The sequence below is a fragment of the Scatophagus argus genome, chromosome 19, assembly GCF_020382885.2.
Source record: "Scatophagus argus isolate fScaArg1 chromosome 19, fScaArg1.pri, whole genome shotgun sequence".
NCBI classification, from domain to species: domain Eukaryota; kingdom Metazoa; phylum Chordata; class Actinopteri; family Scatophagidae; genus Scatophagus; species Scatophagus argus.
In genome coordinates, this window is record NC_058511.1 from 17,198,415 (window position 1) to 17,223,573 (window position 25,159).

Sequence of the window (25,159 nt, forward strand, 5' to 3'; positions counted from 1 at the left end):
ACTGCAAAGAGACACCACACAACCAGAACAAGACTTAGAACGGCCGCAGAATGATGCAAATGATGCAGCTGAGTTGTTTGTAGTCATCTCTTTAAGCCTGGCTGTCTTGCCACCATGTATGAAGGGTGAGGCCTGGGAATTTTACATATTTTATTTTGTTTCTAAAAACCAGAACTTCACATTTGAGTATTAACACATTTTTGCTCTTTTTAAAAATGTGCTCATGTTGTGTGTGTTTGTGTTTGTGCTCTAATCTGGCCCTCACACCCAAAAGTTTCCCTGGCCCCGTTTAAAGTAAAGTTGAAAAAAAAGCATGATTTGGTATAGGTATAGCGTACAGTACGCGCACCACCCCCCAATCCTGCAATTTAAATGTCACTTCCACTCGGAACAAGTAGCAGGGAGCCTGGTTATTTTGGCCTTTTTGACTTTGTTTGAGAAAGCTTGACTGGTCAGTGGGTGTTTTGTTTTGCAGGGTGGAGGCCTGCTCCCTTTTTTCAGAATGGTTTATGTAACTGCTGGTCAGAACAAAATGGTACTGAAACATCCTCTACAGACTAATATGTCTGCATGGGTGGGGCGTGAAGCTGCAAAGGACACTGAGGTCCAGATGTACGCTTTAGGTACTTTCCTCTGTAAAGAGCAGTCACTCACTGTCTGTCACTCATGTTCTCACTTCTGGTATACAGTGAGCGGTGTGAACAAGAGCTTGAAACAAGGAAGCAGTAAGTATATCAGCCCCCTTCTGGGTCAGTGACAAAAAGCTCAGCATGTGGTTATTTGATAAAAATGAATAGGGACTGTAGTTCTCTGGACTTTTTAAAATCGTCATATTTCCCATCTGACTTTTATTAGTATTACCTTTATTTTCACAGACAACAAGAACATAGAAAAGTAGACAGGCAGGGCAAAAGAAAAGCAGCATTACCATCTGCTTCACATTTCTCATTTTGCGACGGTCATAGCCACCAAGTTTAAGGTTAATTGAATTCACACTGTAGAAGGCCTGGTTTAATTGTTTTATAACCCTTAGGCAAATCTGTTAATTTCTGACTAAACTTGGACATGAATGAAAAAGAGTGGTACAAACTTTGAAAGCATAAAAGCACTTTGCTCTTATGGCAATATACAGCAGTATTAGTTACAAACTGTGTTGTGGGATAGGAATAAAACATGAAATCCAGATTCAGTCACTTGTACAGGTAGTTCAGTCAGGTGCAGCTTAGTAAAATATCCAAAAAGTATAAAGTTTAGTATCATATTGTGTTTGTATATGGCAAAGTGCTTCACTGGAATGTCAAAGATGATTACTGAGAATAAATGAATTTTACATCAATGAATGTGCAGAATTTTATGTGTTATGTTATGTAATATAGAGGACTGCATGAAAGTATTTATGAGCACATTTTTAACTTTGTTGAACTTAAACAGAAAATGAGAATAGGCTAAGGTGTACAGGTAAAAACATCTAAAGAACAACGTGATTGCTACAATTCTATTTAGATAATTACTTAGCTAATTGCCTTTTGGTACATAATAATATTTACAGTTAAGCACTAATTGATTTTTTCTTTTAGCCACGTGTGGGTAGCTCAAGAAGCAGTAAATACAGCATACAATTTTATCTCCTTGGACAGTTGATAATGCTAACAGTTGCAGTTGCAAACAGTTGCAGACAGTGTTTTTGCTTTGTTTGGTTTTAATAGCTAAAAATGGCTCTTTGGACTGAGTGCAGAAAGCACAGTGCCAAAACCCCAGGAAAAAGACTTATTCTTGGTCATTTTAATGGTTAGACGAATCCTGAAAGGAGAATTATCTGGTATTTATAGTGTAGTTGTAATAGTTAGTTTGTCTCCCTGAAGAGCTGTCTCAGTTCTTTTTAAAAGTCTGTTTCAAAGTTTCAAATCGCATGCCTGTATTTATATTAAACATGACCTTTTTTTATTTACTCCATCCAATTTACTGATTATGACAATCCTCAGTGTGTCCAGTCACCCGCAACCTGCAAAAAGGAGTATCAGAAGCAAAGGTCAAGCCAATGGTGTGTGTGTGAGTCTTTTGGGAGTGGTAATGTCACATGGCAGCCCATGTCAAAGAGACAATGGAAAAACATCATGTGCATAAACACACCCAGGCACAACATGATTTCTTAGAAAGTATAATGCAGGTATGGCCAGCATGTTACTTAATGCTTTTCATGTTGCACATCCCAAACTGCTTCTGTCACAGCAGAAAGGAGAGAATGTGAAGAACGCTGTGTCCCAGAGGAGGATGAAAACATCTCAGCATAGATTATTGTCAGTCAGAACATCTTGTCCCAAATCTTGAAATGCTAACACAAGGAAATCTCCCTACATCCTGCAGGAGAGGAAACTCCCCGTTTTCATTGTGCTCTGGCCAACCCACGCAGCAGCAAAACAATAGATATTTTTATCCTTTTGTTAAATTTAACCCGCTTACCAGCACTGTTAAAATGGAATTACTATTTACATTTTTGGAGGCTTTTTCGTCAACCAGAAGCTTGTCTCCTTCTCACTGCGTTGATAAAGCACTTGTGGCTGACAACTTTGCATCTTTTTCTTCATCATAGTGAGGACTTATTTGATGAGGTGCACATAAGGCCCACAATACCAAAAACCGCTTCATAGCAAGTGCTTGTTATGTCTGCCCCTGATACGCAGTAGTCTACTGTATATTTACAAAAAGACTTGGCTCTTTTATCTTCCCTTTAAATTTCCTCAACACAAAGGATCCCACGCCTTCTGCAGTCGCTACCAGACCAGCCTGTTTGTCTGTCTGTGGGGGAAACAGTTCATGACACACAGGGAAATATGAGAGGAAGAACAGAGGGAGGCAGTCAACCAACTCATTGTCTTGAGTTAAGGAATCAGCGGGACAAAATATATGGAGAGGAATAGAGGAATTCCCCCAGTAAGTTCAAACTATTGCAGATGTGCTCCTGGCCAACTGCTACTGCACACATCTGGGCCAAAAAGCTTCCCTGCACGCCTCCTCGTCCGTCCTCTGAGCGCTCCGTGTCTCGTCTCTACAACACTGCCCTCTGCTCTACCCTGGAAAAGCAATTAGGTAGAACACATGGCTGGTGTAAGCTGCTACTCACCAGGCAGCCAGTTCGCCAGCTGTGGCAGATCCACAGCAAAGTGCGTATTATGGGATGCCTGGAAAGACCATTATCTTTCAAGCAGGGAGGAGAGATTTGGCGAAGGGAAATTTTGGGGGATTTCAGAAAGGAGAAATGCAGCCTCTAAGTAACAGTGCTACTGGAGGTCAGCAGTAGTCTGCCACCTCTGCAAAACTGCACTTTTAACATACAGTACTGGAAGGTTTGCAAATTGTTAAAACTTCCTTTTCATTTCTCAAAAACCACTTCTCCAAATAAAGCAGCTTTCCACCACCTAGGTGCAGTTTTATTTTGAAATGCACAAAGCCCCTTTATGATACTAACTCAAAATGAAGCTAAAAGGCATTTAGAAAAGAAGTGTGAATGAGTAAACATGCGTGTCAGAGCAGTTTGTTGGTAATGGTTAGTGAGCACAGCATGTCCTCTTGAGCAAGAAACGTTCCCTACAAGTACTGATTCATAGCTTATCTTAAATAGCTCTCTTACACAAACAAGAAGCATCTTTGGCACTTCTCACCTAGAGCGGGCTTGTTGTTTACCTCTTCAAAAGGAGATATGTACCTGAGTCAGTCAGACTTGTTTATACTCACTCAGAGACAACAGGCACCGCACCTAGGCCACATGCGTAACCGCTGTACGCATGTGCAAACACACACTACTGGGAAATTCCCAACAAAAATTCCACTCTAGCTCTCCTCCGTGAGCACATTCCTGCGTTTTTCATAACATCTCGCTGCTGAAATGAATGTCGAATAAATTTACAGTTGTGGGGCAGTTTTGAAGATCCAGCATATCCTAAAGCTAGCAATGAATCCTCCTAAACTGAGGATATTGCATGTAAACTTATATCCGTGCTAGTTTTCCTGGATGCAGTTCACTTTGGGAATGTGGGGGAGCATGAAAGAACAGGCAGAGTATTCAGAAAGAGGAGGAAGACACCAGAGGATTTAAAAGAAAAGTCATTCTTTAGGTGCTAAAAGGTTAAATAGAGTAAAAGTATTGCTTGTTATTTAAATCATTGTTTTGTCAGAATACAAAATACTATCATGATTAACCCTCAGTCAGTTTTTGGGAGAAGTTTTCTTATTCCAAATTCCCCTAGCATTCCCTGAAGTGACTTCACTTCACCACTGAATTTGTCTCTACTCCCGTTTGACTATCTAACATAACCAAATCAGGTCGATGAGGGAGTATTTTCCATTTGCGGACAATGTGGACACTCAATTAATGAATACATGAGTGTGTGAAAGGGGGGATTTTTATAGGCGTACAGTAGTGTGTAGAAAATGAGTCATAATTTGTGGTGACTTGGATCAGTCTCACTCCACATAGTGCCACAAGTGTGTCTATGGAGCCGTGGTCACCCAGCATTTAGTAATGTAACAGTTTTATTGTTCTTGCTGGTTTGATCTATCTCTTTCATCATCATGGATCAAATGGTCCAAAGCACATTTGGTTTGGCCATTGCTGCGTGGTACAGTTGGCATTGCGGCAGTGTAGCAGGGTGTTCCCTCTCTTCTTGAGCCATGAGGAGATTACTGACTCCACTCTGTTATTACTGCGGCCACCAGGAACTACTGGCCTCCAAAATTAGTCTATAGATGTGTTTTCCAGGTTTCGTATCAGCCATGCCCCTGTACCCAGAAAATGTCTTTAGTTTCCATTTGTGGGATGTTATTTGCCATGAAGAGCTGCCATTCTAATTTAGGAACTTTGTGTCTAAATGCTGTTGATTGTTTTTCAAAATCATGCCTTTAAAATAAAACTCAGACAATGCCATCAATTCCCTCAATGCAATCTTACATTCACATTTATTTACAGGAAAAGGACAGATGTTAATGCTGGCTAACTCCCAAAAATAAACTGCAGTATCAGAAGTTAATTCAAATCTATTGTAATGATGTTTGCAATGAACACAATATTTAATTAATGGTATCACTGTTGCTAGCTTGTGTTAATGACTTCCATTATTCCATCTATGTTAGCAACTAGCTGGTAAACACAGTGAGGCATATAGCAGCTAAAAAGCAAGAGCTAAAATACACTATATGGACAAAGGTATTAGGACACATGACCATTACACCAACAGGAACTTTAATAACATTGCATTCTAAATACACAAACAGCTTTGCAGTTATAATAGCTTCCACTCTTCTGGGAATGCTTTCCACAAGATTTTGGAATTTTTGCCCATTCATGCAGTAGAGCATTTGTGAGGTCGGGCACTGATGTTGGACCAAAAGGCCTGGCTCACAGTCTCTGTTCCAGTTCATCCCAAAGGTGTTTGATGGGGTTGAGGTCAGGGTCTGTGTGGGCCAGTCAAGTTCTTCCACACCAAACTCATCCAACCATGTCTTTATGGACTTTGCTTTGTGCACTGGGACACAGTCATGCTGGAATAGAAAAGGACCTTCCCTGTTGCCACAGAGTTGGAAACATAGCAAATGTCTTGTTCTGCTGAAGCATTACGATTACCCTTGACTCCAGTTAAGGGGCCAAGCCCAATGCCTGAAAAACAACTCCATAAATATGCCATGTGTCTGGATACTTTTGTCTATATTGTGTAAGAGTGGGTATTCGCTGGCTGGTCAGAATACAAATGCAACTGCTGGATTTTCAAAAATGTAATTGTTTGCTCAAGTCGGTCATGTCGTCTCATCTTAATTTGCACATTCCAGTGAAAAAAAGTGAGTTAATACTGAATTTAAATTCTAAACTTTTCTGTCTGTAGCAGTAATGAAAAAATTAACTAAAGTACAATTATTTGGGCTAATTGATCAACTAAATAAACTTGTTGCAAACAAATGAGGTCCTATTGGATGTTTAAAGCCCAGTACATTTGAGTCACTTTTTGTTTTCTGGTTTGAGCTCAGCAAAGTGAAAGATGGCTTCAAAGCCTGAGGGTAAGGAGTAAAGTTGCACTTGCTGTCAATGCATGAGAAAAACCAAGCGTGTCTGATTTGCACACTGCTATCAAATGATGGGCATTAAAGGTACACATAATGAGATAGACCAGCATGAAGCATAATTGACTGCCGAGGATGATACAGTGAGCAGGGTATGAGGCACGGCTGACAAAGCTTAGCAGTAGAACCTGATAGTTAAGGCCTGTCTGAATACGCCTGTTGGTGAGTACTGAGAGATACTCTGCAAGGTTATCAGCCTCAAAAGACAGAGAGACTTTGAAAAAGAAGAAGAGGTTTTGAGTTTCCTGCTGCCCTGTGGCACAGCAGAGTGAGACATGTTTACTTCCTCAAGCGAGTGACTTGAGAAAATGCAAAGTGCAGGTTGTTTTTCTTGTTTGAAGCCCCCATTTTGATTCCAGCAGGCATCGGGTTTGATCAAGTGTTATTGTTATTATATGTTATTTTATTTCCATGCATTCAGGTCCATTTTTAATGTGCATATAACAGGCCTTTTCTAGATATAAGCCTCGGCCTTTTCTGTGGTTATATTCAAAAACTGGCCTTAAACAACATTCTGACATCCAATCCATGTGTTTATTTGTACATCTATAACTTTTTATTACATTGCAGGTTAATCTGAATTTGAATTCAAAGTGCTTAACATCTGAATATTATGTTGAGTCTATCTTGGAAATAACATGCGCAGGTTATTTAAAGTTTTCTTTTTCATGTGACATTTATAGTAGGATGTGTGGGACGTGGTCGACCCCCCACCATCAACCCCATGCTGGCTCTATTGTTACCGCAGACACATGCTTTTATATAGTTCACTCTGAAAGGCCAACCAGTGTGGTCCCAGTCAGCTCTTATTCACTGTTCATACAGTCAAATCAAAAACAAAAGGGGAGATTATGGTATAAGCGGGGGAGATTGATTTAAAACAGTGACTTCACCATCACTGTCCACTGTCTTACCGAAGTTTACTGTAAAGTTCTTTGTACCATCGCGATAACCTTATACTTGGAACAATGCTGTGTGAATACTAAGAAAATCATTGTTATTCTTCTTTTACTGATATTAAATCTCTGGAAAACATGAAAAACAAAGTATGTTTGTGTATAATAAAGTACAAATCAACATGCTAAATTTTCCAGCTGAAACTCATCTAAACTGAACAGTGTAGTATCTACGGACTCACGCTGCCCACTGCACGAGTGCTGCAAATGGTCATTATGCACTTTAAAATTGTGTTCGCTGGCAGAAGTTAAAACAGACCCACGTTTTTTTTTTAGATGATAAAGCACCTTAAATGGCTGCATTATTTCAACTTCAAACTACTTCAAATTACTTGCATTATAAAAAATCTTAAAGTTGCATTCTGACAATTTTGCACACCATGGTCTGTTTATCTGCCATAAGGACTACTGCTTACTCTGGAAAAAACCGCTGCATGATGTCCTCTGTGGCTCTGGTTTTCCAAAGTTTTCCAAAGTTTAAAAAAAGAGAGAGAGAAAGAGTAATCCTGCTCACATCATCAGCAAACTTAAATCTCCCTCAAGTCCTTTGATGGAGATGCAACATATAATTCCTGACCTAAAATCTTAAAAATCTCTTTATTTTTAATTTTAATCACTTCTACCCACGATTCAACACTTGTACATTATCTGGACGATGACATGTGATCCACAGGCTTTTACATTTACACCTGGTGTTAATATCATCGCGTTATCTTGATTCTGCCTGCAATGTGTTGAAATCTTCATATCCAAGTTATTTGTTTATCTTTTTTTATGGGAAGCAAGAACTAGCATGAAAAGCTGAAGTTACGTTGTTGGGCGAACTTTTTTCTTAAGAATCGCACTGTATTGCATTTACACCTCGTAACATAATATGAACCAGACCACCTCCAGATGTGGACTATTCTGATCACACTGCATTCTGCATGCATTTACACCTTGCATAAACACATGTATGTTCTTATCCAAATAGGATCCAGATATGGATAATAAGTTGCCAGGAGCCATAATGCCAGCTGCAGACTGGAATGGGGTACAAAGGAGGAGTCTGATAATGATTTCTTTTTGTTGTAACTCTGACAGAAATTTCACTGCAATTCATAAGGTCCGATGGTTCTTTTGCATTATTCATCTGCTGCAAGTGAAAATTGCAGCAGTTACGCAAGAGCTGAGTTGTGTTTGTCTATGGCTATTGGAAGTAAACTATTGTAAGTTTTGTTTTCTCCACTCTCCACTCTCAGTAAGCCTTAACATGTAAAATATTTCACAACAGATCACCACAGCAGCACTGAAGAAAGTGGTCATAAATCAGAGATATTACCTTAACAGCACAAGAGGGAAGATATGCCTAAAATACAAGCCAACAGCAAGTAGTTCAGTCAGTAAGTGTATTAAAGTAGACTTGACATGGCTGATGTCCAACCACCTCAGTGAAGTCCTATAACAAGCTGGAGTAACACACATCTAATGAACAATGGACAATGTCAGCTTGTGTTTTGCAGTTTGTGTGTCCATATGCATTTTCAAATAAGTGAGGAGACCCAAACACCAGTAATTTAAGACATTAGATCATAGGGTCAGGATTTAATATAAACCATGAGTTAGTTTTATTTTTAAAGCCCAGCGCCTGTTCTGTTACACTCATTGCATCCATGTTGACCCACCAGTAAACTTTTTTTTTTTTAGTTTTTTTAGTTTTAAACCCAAATGCCACTACTCCAGCTACTTCATGCTATCTCAAAACCTCAAAACAAATTTCCAATTTAGATTCTAATACCATAATACCATTTGTGTTAACATTAAAAGCAACTCTCCCTGTTGCACCTTGAGTTTATTTTGCAACCGCTCGAGTGTTTGCGACATGGCTAACCACCAGATAATTTACAAGGAACAGCATACAAATCTAAAAAAGATGTGTCTGCAGTAAAAGGAAATGAGCTTATATCACCCTGCATTTCAGTTAATTTTAGATAAGTTGTTCCTAGAAGCTGCACACAGCATTTAGGTTCTTAGAAACTGCTTGCTGTAACATATGATGATTTTTTTTTCTTGTGTTTGTGAGATAAATTAGATTTAGAGGTTTCTTTTATATTTTCATGCTTTTTAGATGAAAAGAAATGTAGATAGAAGTTCTGGGCACAGGGTTTGAACTGAAAACCAGATACAAAGGATGGTTTCTAAGAAATATATTTGGAAAGTTATAAAAATTTGCTGAAAAAATGCTGTTAAAAAATGAGTCCAGTGAAACAATGAATGTTTCGATTTAGGTTCAGAGGGTTTTCAGAGAAAGGCCTCATCATATTAATATTTCCCTTATTGCCTAACATCTAAACGTCTCTGTTTGGAAAACATTAGCCAGAATGTAACTTTTTTCAATATGAAAAAGCATTTTTATAGATGGTGGAGATCCCCCTGCACTCCAGAGTTCAATCCCACACCTCTTCTCTTAGACCCGGGGGTGGGGGTCTTTCTGCTTTCAAATGTGAATACAGTGTGCGAATGCTGTAAGAATGAGCCGTGCCTTTGTCGGGCAAGAAGAGAAGCAGGGTGAGCAGAATAGAAAGAGAGAGCAGAGGTGGGGAAGGAGAAAGGAAAGGGGGAGGCAAGTGAGAAGTATCAGCGTGGACCAGAGTTTGCGTGGGTGGGTGGGTGAGGTGGGGGGGTGTCCAGGTTGTGAAATATCAAACGAGGCCATAACAATATAAAAAAGTATTTAGTTGCTTTCCAACAATTAAGCCTTAAGTATAAATTTGAAATATTAATGTTTTATTAATATCATTTAAAGTCCTCAGCTTGTACAATGGATGTATGATACGGTCCTTCTCCAAAGAGAGATTAAAACAACATTTTTTAGAGTTACAAACTCCATGTGTTTATCCTTTTTGCAGCACCCTTTGGTGGGAAGGAGTGCCGGTTGTAGAGGAGTGGACAAAGTTTTTGCAATACTGGATTTGCATTGATTATTTAGAGGATTAAGTGCTGTTAAAATATTTTATCGCATACAATGAATGATTGGATCATATTTCAGAAATGCGGTTCAGTGGTTAAATCCAAAAACTCCCATGTATGTCATCTGTGATTATTTCAGGAAATACACCATTTTTAGATAACAATAATGACATAACAACCATAGATTCCGCTCCTGATAATCAGTGATCATGATACCACACCGAGTAGTTGTATATCTATGTATCTTAATGTGTCAGTGACTTATAAAGAGGAAGCAAACACATCCTCTCTGCAGCTGCGTTAGTGGGAACAAAGGGAAAATCCATGGTGACACATTTATAATCTTTTTCAGGAACAAGGAAATGGATGTGCTTACCAAGTGACCTGTCAGTGATTTTGTTCAACAAATTGAAAAAAAACAAAACAAAACTTGCTAGCTTCACACTAGCTTCCTCTGTAAAAGAGAGCATTATTTTCATGTGGCTTGTAATGCAATAAGGCAAACATCATCATCTCATAAGAGAGTTTTCACTTTGTCACAGTAATATATAGTTACAATCTTAAGAGTCTCTGAGCAGGTTATGCAGAAATTATGCTGACTGGCGTCTATAGCAGGAAAAGGATGCTACTAAGTTTACGCAATATTAGTAACATAATAAGTAATGTATCACTGAATGTTAAATCTGAAATATCAATATAGGGAATTAGGCTGACGCCACCATGATAAAGTTCATAAATAATGTTAATATAACCCCCCTTTCCTTATTGATCCAGATGGTACATTTATTTATGTGTCAATTTATGTGTTTAAAGGCAAGCAGTAGTTAGCTGTGGATTTGTATTGAATTTCAATATACTGTAAAGTGTTTCTGATAAAATATACCACGTACACTTTAGTCCAATGCAACACTGACTCAGCAGCTTTCAGACAGGTGAAAGACAAGTATTAAATATTGTGAGATTCACAGAGGTTCTACTATGACTTGTCATAGTAGGGAAAACACAGGTGTTACTAATGACAATAATACTGGCACATTTCCAAGAAGTGTTCCAGTGAACCACGTCAATGAGACTGCATGTCTTTTTTTCTTAGTGGTATGCATTTTGACTGTAGCACAGACAAATAAAAAAATATGACTTCTTCAATGTCTTATGTTAAAAAACTGGTAAAAAATAAAATAATAATAAAAACAAAATGGTTACTTGAAAAGTATGGAACTATTATGAGCAAAACATTAGTGTTGTCTTGTTAATTACTGGATAAATGTTATTATTATTAATGAATTCAAAGGTGTTGCAGAATCTCATCAACACACAGCTAACTTGAACTGCACTGTATAGACAGGGAATGTAAATCTTAATGTTTCTGCATACCAAGACATTTTGGACACAATGCTATGCTTTCAACTCTGCGAAGCAGTTTGTGGCAACAGTATTCCATCATGACTGAACATGGTGCACATGGTTGGATGAGTTTGGTGTGGAAGAACTTGACATCCATCCATTTTCTATACCGCTTATCCGTCAGGGTCGCGGGGGGGCTGGAGCCTATCCCAGCTGACTACGGGCAAGAGGCGGGGTTCACCCTGGACTGGTCGCCAGTCAATCGCAGGGCCAACACACAAAGACAGACAACCACACACTCTCACAGTCACACCTAGGGGCAATTTAGAGTAGCCGGTTGACCTAATGTGCATGTTTTTGGTATTGTGGGAGGAAGCCAGAGTACTCGGAGAACATGCAAACTCCACATAGAAGGGCCCAGACCGGGATTCGAACCTGGGACCCTCTTGCTATGAGGCGACAGTGCTAACCACTGCACCACCATGCCGCCTTATATAAAATATATATTATTTTATTTTAATTTTTTTTATTTTACACCTTCACCATTTTATATGTTGTTTATTGCATTCTAGTCAGTGTACAATTTGTCAATTTTGTTTTTAGTGATTGTTAAGCACTTTGAAAACCTGTTTTTTGACAATAAAGCTTGAAGTTAAAGTGAGAGTGTTGTATCACCATGGAAACGAAATAACTCCGTCACACCGGATGAAGTTCGGTGATGAACGTCCCACCAGTTCAATTTCCGGGTGAAAATATTGTGCATGAAGTAAAATTTCCTTGCAAATTCGTTTGGACGAACTTCTCGGTCAATTCCAGCTTATAAAATGTCCCGAGGATCAAGTGCAGGGTTTGATCGACACATCACCATCTTCTCTCCTGAAGGAAGACTCTATCAAGTCGGTTAGTGTGTGGATTTGTTCAAACACAAGCCGGCTCTCAGGCTTACTTGTTTGTTAGCTAGCTAAATGCTCTGTCATGGTTCGCTTCGCTTGTCTTCTGGCTGATAAATAACACTCCTTCAAAGTGAAAGTGGTAACATCTAATACCAGAAAAGTCGTACTTGTGGAGTACGTAACCTTAATTTTTTTTTACGTAAAGATTGCTGATGTTTCAGTAAAACAAAATAGCACGACTCAAAATACCTAGCCGGCTAGTAGGCTAGTTAGCGTAATTAGCATTGCAGTTAAGCAAGCTGATTCATTGCTGAAAGTGTCTACTTGTGATTGATTAAAACCTCACCCTTTTAGAAAGTTACCTTTATGTGTCTTTTGATTAAATTATCTGAATTATTAGAGCATTTTGTCTCAATTGCGACAATTTCACAATTGTTTTTTGTTTGTTTTTTATACGGAAAGCGCTGGTTGGACTTGGAAAAATCCATCCTAAAATATTAACCACATACGTTCTTCCAATAATTGGCAGTTGGGTTTTAATTTTTAAAATCGATCCATTGTCTTCTAACTGTACATGGACAGGACCTTTTCTGATCTGATCACCAACAGTCCGGAGACAAATCCTGAAATGCCTCCACAAACACTAAATACCAAAACCCATCTTTACCTGCTATATTGCAGGGAATGTTCATATTTTACACTTGTTAGCTCCACAGTTCATAATCACTGAATGGTGTGCTTGTGTTTTTCTTTTTCCTAACTGTTGTCAGATGAACTTGTACATTTAACAACACTCTCTTGTCTTGCTGTATTTGCAGAATATGCTTTCAAGGCCATAAACCAAGGTGGGCTCACATCAGTAGCAGTAAGGGGGAAGGACTGTGCAGTTGTTGTAACACAGAAAAAAGTACCGGTGAGTTTAGTCAAAGTCCAAGTCAACTTTATTGTCAGTTCTGCCATATGTGCAGCACGTACAGAGGATTCAGATTGTGTTGCTCTGTGACACACGGTGCAGTAAGTAGAACACTAAGTAGAAAATGTAAACAGAAAAAAAATAAAGAAACTAAAGGCATGCAAAATAAACTAAAAATCAAAAAATCGTCTATAAGTATGATAACTTAAGGCACATAACAGGTTAAAGTGAAATGCATATGTTAAAATCAAAATGTGTGAGAGTGGAAGCACTGATACACTGATAGCACTGCACTTTGTTCTGGCAGCATCCATACTGACAGTTAAACGTAATGAGTGAAAAGCACTTTCCCTGTGGAGTATTTATATTTGCATTGCAACTCCATTTGGTCCATTCATTTGTTAGTGAGTAAATATGCATCCTGTGTCCATACTTCATTTGTCTGTATTAGAGAAGCGCATTACAATGCAATATTTATTAGAGTTCGACTGGCTGATTGCTGCTCATTAGGAATCAAGGAAAATTTAAAATTCAGATTCAAAATTTAGAATAAGCAGCGATAGAATGTAACTAAAATTTAGTGCTGTAGTCAAGTGCAATTTTAAACTACTTTTACTTTACATGAGTATTTAAATTTTCTGCTACTGTGTACTTCAACTATACTACATTTTGGAGACAACTGCATTTATTTGACAATGTTACATACTAGTTACTTTGCAGATTCAGGTTATTCAGTGTTAACAGGTCATTACTTTTCAGGTGTAACCGGTTACAACTAGATAGTGTTGTGGGTGGGATATTGAGAAATAAGAAATAAGTCAAATGTATTCTTATCAGCAGTCGGACAAAATAACCCACCCGTACCGATAATAGAAAAAAAAAAAGTATCAGAACCAGCTAGGCACACATTATTTTATCCCTAATATTTGTCATGTTTTAAAAGTAAAAGCAAATTTTTAGTTAGTATGAAAAATGTTGAAATATCAAGAGATGCGTATCATGTTTCTAGAGCCCGAAGTTGTGTCTTAATTGTTTACATTGTCTAAGCAGCAGTCAAACGACAGTTGTTTTCAATATTATATGAATCTGAAAAAAGCAAGAACTTTTATTTGCAAATGTTTGGTTAAATAAATTATGTAAATTAAGTTCTTTGTTCATTTTCAGTAACATAATTTTGTATTGTTTGGAGACATGATAAATAAATTAATATGAATTTATACCTTTTTGATTCTTTTGCCAAGTATATCAATAATGCACTCACGGGAGGCGATGGGATAGTTAGTGCCTCCTCTGTGCATGTGAAGTTTTTCAGCATTTTAGTTTATCCTGATCACACGGGACACACAAGGCATTCACTGATTTCAAGCATCAGCTAGATCTTTTCGACGCATGACAACAGCAGAAGAGTCTGCTGTCCCACGCACCACATTCATTCCTTTTCTATTGAACCCTTTCTTCCGTTGAAACAGGACAAGCTTCTGGACGCCACCACAGTGACCCATCTTTTCAGGATAACAGATAATATTGGATGTGTAATGTCTGGGATGACGGGTAAGGAAAAGACTTTTCACTTTGCAGTAGACCTGTTTTAAAAGTGGATTGTTGCCTGATTCAGTGCTTACTATTTTCAGATTTCACTAAAAGCAGTCCAGTAATGAAATGTAATTATTTTGAATATTGGTGGTAAAATGGTCAAAACAAAATTGAAAAACCAAAATCAAGTACACTATATAGACAAAAGTATCCAGACACACCTCTTTATGGGACTGTGTCTCAGGCATTGGGCTTGGCCTCTTACTTCCAGTGAAGGGAAATCTTAATGCCTCAGCATACCAAGACATTTTGTACAATGCTATGCTTCCAACTCTGTGGCAACAGTTTCTGGAAGGCATATCCAAGAATCTGAGTGAAAACTGGCTTTTGAATAATACACTCTGTTTTTGTAATTTTCTTACAAAGTGTGCATGTTCAGCATTTTCTTCCCAGCTTTCTCTTCGCTTTCTGTTACTGGAGGGCATTTCTTTCAGTAAGAAATGCTGGTAAACTTTATCTGTAAATTGTGGTGGTTTCTTGCAGCAGGAAACTTCTTAGCACATGGACACAAAATAACCTGTGTGAAAACCACTTATGCCAAAGTACTTTTTTTATGAAAACAAATTCCAAGTATTTTCAGCCTAAATCTCCGTTCTCCTCAGTCACGGTATCTACTGTAGTTGATGGTTCCTCTTTCCTAACAAGTGAAATTTTTCACACCTTTCTGTGGATATCATTTAAACGTTGAATGAAAGGTTTGAAGCACCAACATGATGGTATGACAACCAAATGGGTGCACTGAACAGTTTTTCTCTCCCCGTTTTCACTCTGACCTCTTGCAGCTGACAGCAGATCCCAAGTCCAGCGAGCTCGCTACGAGGCAGCCAACTGGCAGTACAAGTACGGGTATGAGATTCCGGTGGACATGCTGTGTAAGAGGATCGCTGATATCTCGCAAGTCTACACACAAAACGCTGAGATGCGACCACTGGGCTGCTGTAAGGATTTTGATTAATTCACAGTCAGTTCAGGGTTTTCTTACGATGGTTCTGAGTTCTGTTAAAGCTTTAGTCAAATCTGTAGGTGTGAAACATCAAGATGTCGCTGTCTTATCCCATCCCATGCCCTTTTCGTGTAGGTATGATTGTGATCGGCATTGACGAGGAGTACGGCCCTCAGGTGTACAAATGCGACCCAGCCGGTTATTACTGTGGCTTTAAGGCCACAGCTGCTGGAGTGAAGCAGACAGAAGCCACAAGCTTCCTGGAGAAGAAAGTGAAAAAGAAACTGGACTGGACTTTTGAACAAACTATCGAGGTATGAAAAGGTTGTTAAGAGAGGAACACGAATGTGGCAGTTACATGTGATTTCCAGCTGTGCAGCTTCTAATTTTATAACCATCATTTTTACTGTCAGCAAATTATACGATACCATGGAAAAATACACAAAATCTTATCTCCCGACTACTCTTTCCTTTTTTTTTTTCCCCTCCCTCTCAGACGGCAATCTCTTGTCTGTCAACTGTTCTCTCCATTGACTTCAAGCCGTCTGAGCTCGAGGTGGGCGTTGTCACAACACAAGACCCCAAGTTCAGGTACAAAAAAACCAAAAAAACAAAGAAGTAATCAGGAGATGTACTCAGACTGAGTCTTTTATTCAATGAGCAGCCCAACAATCTAGTTACTATCATAAATGGAGAAGAAAAGTATCAAATGCTCAAATTTAAGAAACGGGAAACAGCTAATGTTTGTCATTTTTGCTTGAAAAATAATGAAGTCTCTAATTTCCTGTCAGCAAATGGATTCATTGGTGCATGGTTGCAGCTTTTGTTGACGTTGGACTTTTCCATTTCATCCATCTCCCTGTCTTGTGTCTCCAGGATTCTGACAGAGACGGAAGTGGACACGCACCTGATGGCCCTGGCAGAGCGGGACTGAGCGAGCAGAGTCGCATCACCTGTTGGATTAAGTTAGAGCATGATGGGATATGCAGTTCCCAGGAGGAGGCTGGTGTTAATCTTTGTGTGCTGTACATTTACCCCACTGTTTCATTAAACAATAAAAAAAAAGTTTTTGGAGTAAAATAACCGCTGTCTTTATACCTGTTTATTAAGATTTATATATTTTGCACAAAGAGGCATTTGCATTTTTTATAACCAGTGTGCAGTAGATGCACATTCTGTTCATGTAAAGAGTCGTGTCTGTTACATCAGCTGTGGGTTGTTTTTTTTTTTGTTTTGGTTTTTTTTTTAAATCTGAATTTAGCAGCAGGGGAAAATGTTTATGGGAACATGAGCGGTGCAGAGCTCTACCTCTGAGCTTCCTGTTGTGGCTCTGAATGCGCCTAACGTCGCATGACACTGAGAGGTGCGTTTACTACACAGTGATGCAGACCTGATTTTGACCTGATTTTTCAGGCCACTTGACAAATGTAGCATGTCATAAATAGATTACTTCGACTCACCGGATATATGCTACAATACAAGGAGTTTCTCTTTGCCAAGGGAAAATTTGTTCCTCTCTATAAGTCATAATGACAATGCTGACATATGGTCGCTGGTGTCACTGGGCTTGACCAGCTCTGCATTGACAGGGTTTTGCCATGAGCATTATGATCAGAAATGATGATCTGCTGTCACTCTCAGACCATTTCCCATCATCACCAGTGTCACACCCCCTAACTTCTCTCTGCATCTGTTCGCACCTTCCACAGAAACAGAAATCCAATTAAAATGTCTTTTTCAGTCTAAATGCAGTGGTGATTGTTAGGAATTTTTGCTTAGATTAATGTTTAAACCTTCTGTGTTGAAATTTCTACTTAAGGAATAACTACTTGGTCCTTTGAAAATCCCCCTACAGTCCTTTGCATTTCTGTAACCTTGTTAATGTTTATAGCCCTGAGGACAATAACAGGCTAGATACAGTAAACACTGCTATTAAACTAAATTACTCAGGCACATCTTCTGAGTAAGTGTTGGCTCCGTGTTTGCTTCATACTGGGAATTAGTGTGCCTTGCGCCGGTTATTTCAGGTAATTCCTTTCTGAAAATTTCCTGACTGCTGTGCACACATCAGCTGTTAGCTGACAAGAGGTGGACTGTAAGCGGAGTACTGAACTACAATGGAACATTATTTTATGGTTTCACCTTCTCAAATGTGAGAAATTTCCTTTTAGATTTTTTTTTTTTTTTTGAATAATCTAAATTTTCTTTTAATACTTTTATAAAGTTGTCACTTCAGGCACTGGGTGACTGTGGTGACATTTTTCACTATTGTCAGAATTTTTACAAACCAAACAATCACAGAAATTAATCATTAGTAGCTGTCCTGTACAAATATATTACACTAATACATGTAATACACTTACTTTATTACTTTAAGTACACTGTGCTGATTATACTTGCATACTTTTAGTTTTACTTGAGTATTTTTACATTGTGGTATAGTAAAGGATATAAATACTTCCTCCACCACTGCAGCTGACAGGGGCGTCTTGTACTTCCCAGACTACTGCAAAGTTTCCTGGTCAACGTGACACTGACTAATCTAAATTTTCTCTGGCACATGTTCCCATCACCGTAAAGACATGTCCTTCTCACAAAATTTCCTTGGTATTTCGAATGAGTGCCACTTCCTAGTTGCTGTTCAGCAGTAGTACAAGGGTAGGGTGGAATATGTAAGTACATTATGTTCCTCTTGTGCTGCCCAGGGACTTTCAGCTTGGTGACTCAGATACCCGGTGACCTCGCCTCAACAAGGAAATCCCAGACTGTTCCAAGTGACTGAGCGTGATTTTTTTTCTGTCTGTGTGTCTTTCACAAGTCTGGGCGATGACTCTCTTCCTCGTCACTTTGTGTAAGTGAAAAATGATGCTTGTTTTACAATGTGGAAAGGCCAAGAATCAGTCGTCACATGGAAGAAATTACACGCATGCTGAGTGGAAGAAACACACCAGTCGGTGCTGTCTATGTTCATAGAAGTCTTTATTCTGAACAATTTTGTATTAATAGTGTTTAAATTCACACAAATATGTACAAGTACAAAAATAATATCTCTGTATTTACAATATATTACAAGTCTGGTATATACAAATCAATATACATATCTATACAGTATACAGAAGGACTATATGGAGGTCGTGGTCTTGCTGTACTATGGTTTTTTTGGCACAGATCATTGAGTGATCCGGGCCGGCTTGGACCAGACTGGACGCCGTCTTCGTTCATTGTTTGTGATCCCATGGCCAGCCCCTGTGGACTTGGACCTGGAAGGGGGACGTGGACTGACATGTCCCACACTGCTGGGCCGTGGCTGGCACCCCATAGTAGCTTCCCTGCTGTTCACACCACCAGCAGAGGGATGCTGCAGTTTACTTTCCGAACTTTATGTCATCATACAGCTGTAGAAAAAGAAAGGACAAAAACGTTAGGAACCTCTAACTTAAATATTTCTCTGAAATCTTAAACTGTTATTGCATATGATCAAAAATCATCAATCAGAAACTGACCTCATCTTCCGACAGGCCCGCATCCTCCATGTCGCTGTCATCTGATTCGCTGTCAGGCAGCTCCCTCAGCTCCTGAGCCGTCTTCTCGTAAAGCTGGCAGCGGATCTCTTCGTTCTGGCGCCCATAGGTGAGGTGGTACGGCGTGAAGCCGCCATAGTTAAAGCAGTTAACGTCGGCGCCGAGGTCCAGGAGGCAACGGACCAGCGTGGCGTTCTGGAGATCCACAGCCAGATGGAGCGACGTCCGGCCACTACACTGTTCCTATGAGGAACAAGGAGACTAATGTTAGGTTCCTTACGTTTTTTCCTGTACACATGCCGTTTGCAAAAAGGTCAACTGCCTGCCTTTAGAGTTAATAACTAACACCTACCTGTGCATTGATGTCTGCACCCAGCTTAACAAGGTTTTCCACCAATGAAATGTAGCCGTTAACGGATGCCAAGTGGAGACAGTTATGTCCTGTGAAGAAAACAAGAGTAAAGCTTAGTTGCCAGCCAAATGCAATAACTGCTCAAGTGAAACATGATGTTCTGTGAGTGTCTTCAGGGGGTCTATTTTAACTCAATATTTACCACTGTAGTTGGGGAAGGACAAGATGGAGGCCAGGTGGCGTTGGCAGTTCTGGGTGATGACGCTGAAGCAGGCAAGGGAGCCCCTCTTGCAGGCGATGTGGAGAGCTGTGTTCCCACTGTTGTCGGTCAGCCGTGGGTCAGAGCCGGCCTTCAGGAGCTTCTCAACCAACTGTGGCTTCTCTGTGATCACTGCTAGGTGGAGGGCAGTCTGGAGAGGGAACATTTAAAATAGATATTTCATTAGTAAACTGACTTTAAAGGGAATTCCTGTGTGCAATGAAAGTTTTGACTTAGCTGCTAATCATTTCGACTTGACTTTGGTCATTACCTGTCTCTGGTGGTTCTGCACATTGAGGAAGGGGTGATTGTGAGACAGTTTGATCATCTGGAGAGCATAGTCTGTGGCTTCATGAATTAGGGCCAAGTGGAGAAGCCTGTGGGGTGAAGAGGGAGAGAGAGAAGTTGGTTAAAATAGTGCTTTACAGGCTGAGGAAATGGTTCCAGCCAAATAAGAAAGAACAAAGCCTGAGAAGTGGAGCGTTTCGCAAGAATGGAGTTTTGTCGGGTTATTTCCACCAGTTGTGGCTTGACACATCTGATGCTTTATCAGTTCCTGGCAGCGGGCCAGGGACTTTCCTGAACTCGCAGAGCGGACTTTAGCACCGCCCAGACTGAGCCCTCAGCCAAAGTACACACACACACACACACACACACACACCCTGCGTACGCGCTGTGCTGCGCGCACACACACACACACACTCGCACACTTTTAAAGGCCTCTTGTTTTCGTGCAACTTTCGACATTTTCTTGCGTGCTTTTGCAGCTTTTCCTATCATTTCAATGCATGACGTTTTACGTTTAGACACTGCGCTCCAGTGCAAAACTTCTGCCGGATTTGTGCAGACGGATGAAATTTGCAAATGCGTAATTGCATTTTTAAAAATCTACAAATATAATCCACTTACGTGTCACCATCCTCAGTCACTGCAGTTCTCCAAGGCTCGTATTCCTGTGTAAGATCGTCCCCTAAGCTGACTGTCATTTCCTCAAACTCGTTCGCCAGCTCGTCCTCCTTCAGGGACTCCAGGCCGCTGTCAAAACGGTCCTCTTGGTAAGGCGACTGTTTCCCATGTTTGGGCTCCATGTTGTCGAAGTTATAATCCATCTGATTGTGGTTGACTTTGTGACTGTCACGAAGAAGTAGCTCCGTCTCAATCCAAAGGTCAGTGCAGACTGATGCAGATGGAGGGAGGCGCACTGGGTTTTGTGCGCTCGGCTGGGCGGAGCCTCGGTGGGGATTTCCAATTGACTTATCTTAGAAAAAGCGAAGGGAAATCACACCGAGCTGTGCTTTTATGATAGAAATCCCCCCAAAGAGACTCAGAATGAAAACCTGTAGTTTCCTATTAGGCACCTATTTTCACCTGTGATGTAGGTTAGGGGACATATTATTTATTTCAATGAATGAGACATGATGGGCATGAATGACAGAGAGACAGCCCCTGGTAGAATGGAAGAATTCCCTTCTGCTTTGGGGAAATTATGTGTTTCAAGTGGCTAACCAAAGTTGCATATATATATTCCATTTATTTTCCAACACGAACTTAAATTTGTTCAAAAAGAGAGATTCAAGTTTCCAAAAATTCAAATTGTACACTGAATTACGATCTGTGGCCCACACCTACACTAATAACCACACTGTGTTATCATATAACTGCTGTGAATTTTGTGGCTGCCATATCATCCTTTTGCTCGCAAAGCACATTTATAAGTTTGCTTCATCTTATCATTAGGCACGGTTTCCTATACATACAAAATGATTATATTTATATAAACAAACATGGTTTTGTTACTTAAGAATGATTTGCAACCTTGCTTGCATTTCACCTAATTGGAGCTTTGTGGTTGGAAAAAGCCACGAGCAAAAAAATTTACATTTACATATGTTCTGCATGTAAGTGTGTATGCTCGGTGTATTTATTCTACTTTGCATACTTTATTCTACTTACTCTGTCACAGTAAAATACCTACAGCCTCAAAAGAGTTAGATAGATAGATAGATAGATAGATAGATAGATAGATAGATAGATAGATAGAACAAATTCAATGTTGACAAGCATCTTAATACAGTCATGAAACACAACTGCCAGATAGGTCCCTGTACCCCTTAGCCGTATTGTAAAAAATATTAATGAAGTGCAGGAGAGAAAATAATGCATATTGTAATGTATTGTAGTACTGTTCACAGTTCAGACACATGAAGATGTCACATTTGTGTCTTGGTTATACTAGAGAGTGAATTTAAGCAGCACACTGAGTGCAGGAGACGGGGAAAGATTCTGAAGTTTCCTCATGGAGACTCCCTTATGAAACCTACACTGCATGTTCCACAATAGGATGTTCTGGACTTACCCATCTAGCATTGCACATGCTTAACTCACCCCTGAAGGTGAAATCCTGGACACATTAGCATTTGATCCTGGAAATCACTGCTTTAAGTCATGAAGAAAATCTTAACTTTGGTCAGAAATGTCAAATATTTTGCTTGTCTTTTTTACACCTTTTTTTTCTTTTTTTTGCATTGTTCAGCACTTGCTTTGTGGTCTTAAAGAGGAAATTCCTTTCTGTTACACAACACAGTGGCAAAGCACATGATAAAGCTACCTGTGTGTGCTTCCCTGACATTTAAGATAAAATTCCAAGGATCACATCTTTTCACATTGTGCAAGGTAGGCTTGGTGAAAACATAGCAACAGTATCCAAAAGCAGTGAAGCATTCACACCTCTATGGGGCGATACTCAGTCAAGATGACGCGATACAAACCACTTACACGCACACAAATACACACCCATCAGAGCTGTGATGTCACTATCTCATACAGCCTACTGTATCTCTGCCTCTGTGAGTGTACGTCACATTAGACAAATGTCACTCCAGACACTCAAGTGGTGCTGAATTCCACACATTCTTTAATGCCTGCCAAGTATCATAATGAGACATCCGAGGACAAACTGTACTTGCAGCTCTGTGTATTTTCTCCAGTTGCCATGATTGTGTGATTGTGTCTGTATATGGTCAGATATTCACCCCACATGGGAAATACTGGGACTTCCACTTTACATATTCGAGAATTTTTGTGCCCTTGTCTCCACTTGAATTGTGTTTACCACTGGTTGCTATGGACACCAACAGCTAAAAGAGCACTGACGCCATATTGCCTTCTATCTGTGTGTTGGTATCTGAGTCAGTACAGTGCCTCAGGGGAGCCTCACACCCCATTGGTGAAGTGCTTAAGTCACGAAACTTTCCCATTTTGTTTCATTGCCTGTTTAACACCAACCTCCTCTTGCATACTTTGAAACAAATGGACTTTTAGGCTCTGAAGCTGCATTTAGTTTCCAGTTTACTGGCTTAAAAAAAAACTATAAGCTATGCAGTCTAATACATGCGCAACAGCCCTACGATGAATTCTGCCACCATGTTTGTTATAATGTTCTGTTTTTGTTGAAACATGCCCTAGCATAATTTCAAATGTATGAACATTTTGGAGCCTTTAGAATTTGTGTTTCCGTTCAGTTGTATATAGTGGAGTTCCTATCCTCTGTGATATAGATCCAGTGGACAAAAATATTAACACCCCGGAGCATAATGCAAAGCAATTCTGCAGCAGGACAAACTGCAGCATCCAAAATTATCACTGGTTTTGAATTAACACCTTCCTAAAATCTTTTTAACAAAGAACAGGGTATCGTAACTGTCACATTGTGTTAGTTGAATATATCAGGTAGTTTTTTTAAAAAATGTATCCACTGGCAGTGTATAAAGATGGATGACATGAAAGCTTGTCAAAAGACAAGCGAAAACATCTCGCTCGCTCCTTTTTTTGGTAGGCTCCAGTGCTGGTCATAAACCCTCCTACTCCATGTTAGCAGATAGAACACAGACCAAATGAAAAACTCAAAGTACAAAAGTTAAATAAACTCTTTCCAAAGGTGGTTTCCATCATTTTAGGTAGTTCTTATAGTATACTCAGGTGTTACTCAGTTTTAATAAGTTATTTTATGCTATTAAAAAGGGTGAAATATCATGATAGACAGCTGAATGCAGCTGACACCTGGGTTAGACAGGTGTATGGGCAGGAAGTGATCCTGCGTTTCCACCACCTGATCACTGCAGTGCAGGCTCTGGCTCCAAATGACATCACCAACCCAAGAGGGCTAGGATTTTTTTTTCTTCACTTTTGTATGGTGGAAATAATTGGAGACATGTTGTCCATCTTTATAAATGTCAGTGGTTGTACTTAAGCTAATAGCCTCCGGGCTGTGGTTGCATAATTAATGTACAGACAAACCTGTATCGTACTTATGTCTGTATATAAACTAAATAAAATTAATATGAGTGTGTTAACAAAACTTAAGAGGTGCTGGTATTTTTCATTTATTTATTTATTTTTTTACTTTGTAGAGAGAAAGCTAGCTGTTCCGGTGTTTAAACTAATAGCTTCCTGGCTCTGGCTCTCCTACAAACACGAGAGTTATGTCCTCTCATCTTAACTCTTGGCAGGAAAGCAAACATGTTGAGCCCCAAAATGTTGACTTGTTTAAATTTTAAATGTATGAGATCTGAAATATTAATATAGCAGCAATCAACTATTGCTATGCAAAGGTAAAGTGGTGTAATAGTGTAATGAATACAGAATGAAGTCTCACTCCCTTTTTGTAGCTTCTGTAATACTGGGCTGGCACATGTGCATATGAATGCTGCACGCTGCCAGTGCATCACCTTCACCTGGAGCTTGTTTCTTCTCCTTGATGCATAACTGACTTTATTGGTATATGTCTGTTTCCATTAGTGACTGACTAGAGTACAAAATAGCAAACTAACTGTTGCTGATATTATGACATTATATGACTATGATTGGTATTGTTCTGTAACCTTCTCTGCCTTTTGGCTAAGACAGTGGTTGCCTCCTTTTGGTGGTATTTCTTTTGCCTTTGGGGGCAGCCGTGGCCTAGAGGTTGGAGAAGCGGCTTGCGGTCGGAAGGTTGCTGGTTCGATTCCCCCACCGGACGAGCAGGGAAAATTTGAGTGTGGTGGAGTGATAATGTCCCCACCCTCCTTAGCTGGCTAATGTGCCCTTGAGCAAGGCACTTAACCCCCAATATATGCTCCCCAGGTGTTTGATGCTGCACAGTGCTCCTGTGTGTTTCACACGCATGTTGTGTGTGTGTGTTTCAATCAGTGATGGGATGCAGAGAAGTAATTTCCCAGCTTGGGATTAATAAAGTAACTTTAAAAAAATGGTTCAATCACTAGATGCCACTGAAACCTTTCTTTTACTTACTTTATCCATTTTTCATAAGTAGATGATGACTGTAATTAA

The 25,159-nt window shown here is 39.7% G+C and overlaps 2 protein-coding genes across 2 annotated transcripts; one reads left to right on the forward strand and one right to left on the reverse strand.

Annotated features, from left to right (window-relative positions):
• Positions 1 to 12,071: 12,071 nt before the first annotated feature.
• On the forward strand, positions 12,072 to 16,782 carry LOC124050588 (proteasome subunit alpha type-6). Its single transcript, XM_046373286.1, has 7 exons — positions 12,072 to 12,257; positions 13,069 to 13,163; positions 14,633 to 14,714; positions 15,539 to 15,694; positions 15,835 to 16,013; positions 16,196 to 16,290; positions 16,576 to 16,782. Exons 1-7 carry the CDS (start codon positions 12,182 to 12,184, stop codon positions 16,631 to 16,633), a joined length of 741 nt encoding a protein of 246 aa, XP_046229242.1. The 5' UTR covers positions 12,072 to 12,181; the 3' UTR covers positions 16,634 to 16,782.
• A 1,877-nt stretch (positions 16,783 to 18,659) lies between these two features.
• LOC124050967 (NF-kappa-B inhibitor alpha-like) lies at positions 18,660 to 22,191 on the reverse strand. Its single transcript, XM_046373968.1, has 7 exons — positions 22,188 to 22,191; positions 20,741 to 21,089; positions 20,103 to 20,208; positions 19,775 to 19,982; positions 19,573 to 19,661; positions 19,203 to 19,463; positions 18,660 to 19,094 (listed from the first exon to the last, which is right to left on the reverse strand). The coding sequence occupies exons 1-7, from the start codon at positions 22,189 to 22,191 to the stop codon at positions 19,065 to 19,067; spliced, it is 1,047 nt and encodes a 348-aa protein (XP_046229924.1). The 3' UTR covers positions 18,660 to 19,064.
• Between the last annotated feature and the right edge of the window lie 2,968 nt (positions 22,192 to 25,159).